Here is a 2113-nt window from a genome sequence, read left to right on the forward strand (position 1 = left end):
TGCCCGTGCAGCCTCGTCTCCATCGGCCGGGGCGCCTCCTGGGGCTGCTCCTCCCTCGTCGACATCACCTTCCCCGCCGGCCTTACCTCCATCGGCGAGTACGCCTTCGCCTGCTGCTCCGCCCTCAGCTCCGTCACCTTCCCCGCCGGCCTCACTTCCATCGGCGACAGCGCCTTCGCCAAATGCTCCTCTCTCGGCTCCGTCACCTTCCCCGCCACCCTCACCTCGATCGGCTGGCGCGCCTTCGCCGACTGCTCATCCCTCTCCTCCGTCACCTTCCCTGCCGGCCTTACCTGGACGAGGGTCACAAGCAGCAGTCCAGTTCCGGTGGGGGCCAGGCGCACGGCGCCTACGCATACGGAGGTGGCCAGCCGGGTGGGGGTACGGTGGTAAGCACTGGGGCTACGAAGGCGGACAGCCGGCATCGGGATATGCTTATGATGGGCAGCAGTCGGGATACACATTCGCAGCAAAGGAGGCGGCGGAGGCGGCAAGGAAAAGGAGGCAGCGGCTGCGCACGCTGCAAGGGCGGACCTGGCGGCCAAGCTGGCGGCGGCGACGAAGGCAGCCGTGACCAAGACTGGAGGCGAGCGAAACAAGACTCGCTGATCCCAACGTCGACTGCACTGGAATAGACATCTCTGGAGTGCCGCCTAAGGCGGGCGACACTTACAACCTCTACGGGTACAGCCCCCCTCTCGACACCGTGCTGGCCCCGGCTATGGTGTAGTTACAGGTCTACATCTTCTGAATTATTTTATTATGCTATCCGAACTGGAGGAGGACGCGACTAATGTACTCATCCAGCTGGCGCAAGTGGCACAGGCCACCCTTCTCTTGGCGTTTAGTGCGTCACCAAAGCACCATGCCTGGAATCAGCGTGGTATCGCAAAGGGCAGGCGAAAGCGCATCCACGCAGCATATACAGACACAACAAGACTAACCCTGACCCTAACCCTAACCCTAACCCTAACCCTAACCCTAACCCTCGCTAAACGCTAACCCTAATAACCCTAACCTAACCCACCCCCCAACTCCACACCGCAAATGTGAAAGATCTTGATGAAAATCAGGCCCGACAGCAAATTTCTTCAAAATTTTCGCAGGCGCACCGCGCCTGCAGATTTTGAAATAAATTCGACAAAATTGGTACCTGGCCCAAGGTCTGGCGCACTACCTCACTGGGCCTGAGACCGCCGGGACAGTACCCGTCACCGCCTGCTAGTCTTTCCGGCTGACTTCACCTTGTATAGTGCCGCGTCCACTGCAGTACGTCTTCTCTGTTCTCACTCTACGGGTCCTGAGTTTAGACCTTTAGAGAGAGAGAGAGGTTTGCAGGTTTAGAGAGAGAAGATTGTTTGAAAAAAAAATGCGCCGAGCTCATCCTACCTCACAGGCACTATTTGTATTTGACGCTGCATGCAGGGAGATGAGCTCCTCCTACGAGATGAAGTTCCCCCCCCGCTTCGCAAAGGAATCCGAACCCAGCCGCGCACGAGAGTGGTCTTGCTACATGGGCGCCGAGCTCTCCACCGCTAGGGTCAGCCGGCTCACGGCGCTCGGGTTCGACGTCGCGAGTGTCCGCGCGGCCCTCGAGGCGTGCGACGGTGACGTCGACCGCGCCGAGCAGCTCTTGCGGCAGGAGCGGGCGAGGAGAGAGACGGCGGCCAGAGGTGGTGGCGACGGCGGCGCAGAGGAGATTGGAAGGGCAGTCAACAGCGTGCTTCGCGAGCAGCGGCCGTGGAGCGAGTTTGGGGAGCGCTTCCTCTGGCCGGAGCACCCGCGGGAGAGGATGCTGACCAACCTGGTCTACTACCGCGCGAACTATCTCATCCTGTGCGTGGCGGCGACACTCGTCGCGATGCTGCTCGTCCCGCAGCTACTCTTCACCGCCGGCCTCGTCGCGATGACGTTCGGCGGCGCCGTGGCTCTCGGCAACACGCCCGTGCCCCACATCGGCCCCCTGCAGCTCGAACAGGCGCGCGGTGGCGGGGCGAGGGCGTGATACTTGGGTGGGCGGGCGGAACTTCCGCACACGGCCTCTGCCACGCGCCACCTCCCGCGACCGCCGGCTCACTCCTCCGCCCCCCCCCTCCCGCCGCAGCGCCTCTCC

General features: G+C 62.4%; 2 protein-coding genes across 2 annotated transcripts; both read left to right on the plus strand.

Moving 5' to 3' along the window:
- Positions 1-3: 3 nt before the first annotated feature.
- On the plus strand, positions 4-294 carry EMIHUDRAFT_59163 (hypothetical protein; the record flags this gene model as incomplete). Its single annotated transcript, XM_005787085.1, has 1 exon — positions 4-294. A coding segment is annotated over one exon (291 nt), but the record flags the coding sequence as incomplete, so codon positions are not given.
- Positions 295-1513: 1219 nt separating this feature from the next.
- On the plus strand, positions 1514-2005 carry EMIHUDRAFT_252790 (hypothetical protein; the record flags this gene model as incomplete). The annotated part of the gene is made up of 1 exon (XM_005787086.1): positions 1514-2005. One exon carries the CDS (start codon positions 1514-1516, stop codon positions 2003-2005), a length of 492 nt encoding a protein of 163 aa, XP_005787143.1.
- Positions 2006-2113: the final 108 nt, after the last annotated feature.

This window comes from Emiliania huxleyi, assembly GCF_000372725.1.
Source record: "Emiliania huxleyi CCMP1516 chromosome Unknown EMIHUscaffold_1454, whole genome shotgun sequence".
In the NCBI taxonomy this organism is placed as follows: Eukaryota; Haptophyta; order Isochrysidales; family Noelaerhabdaceae; genus Emiliania; species Emiliania huxleyi.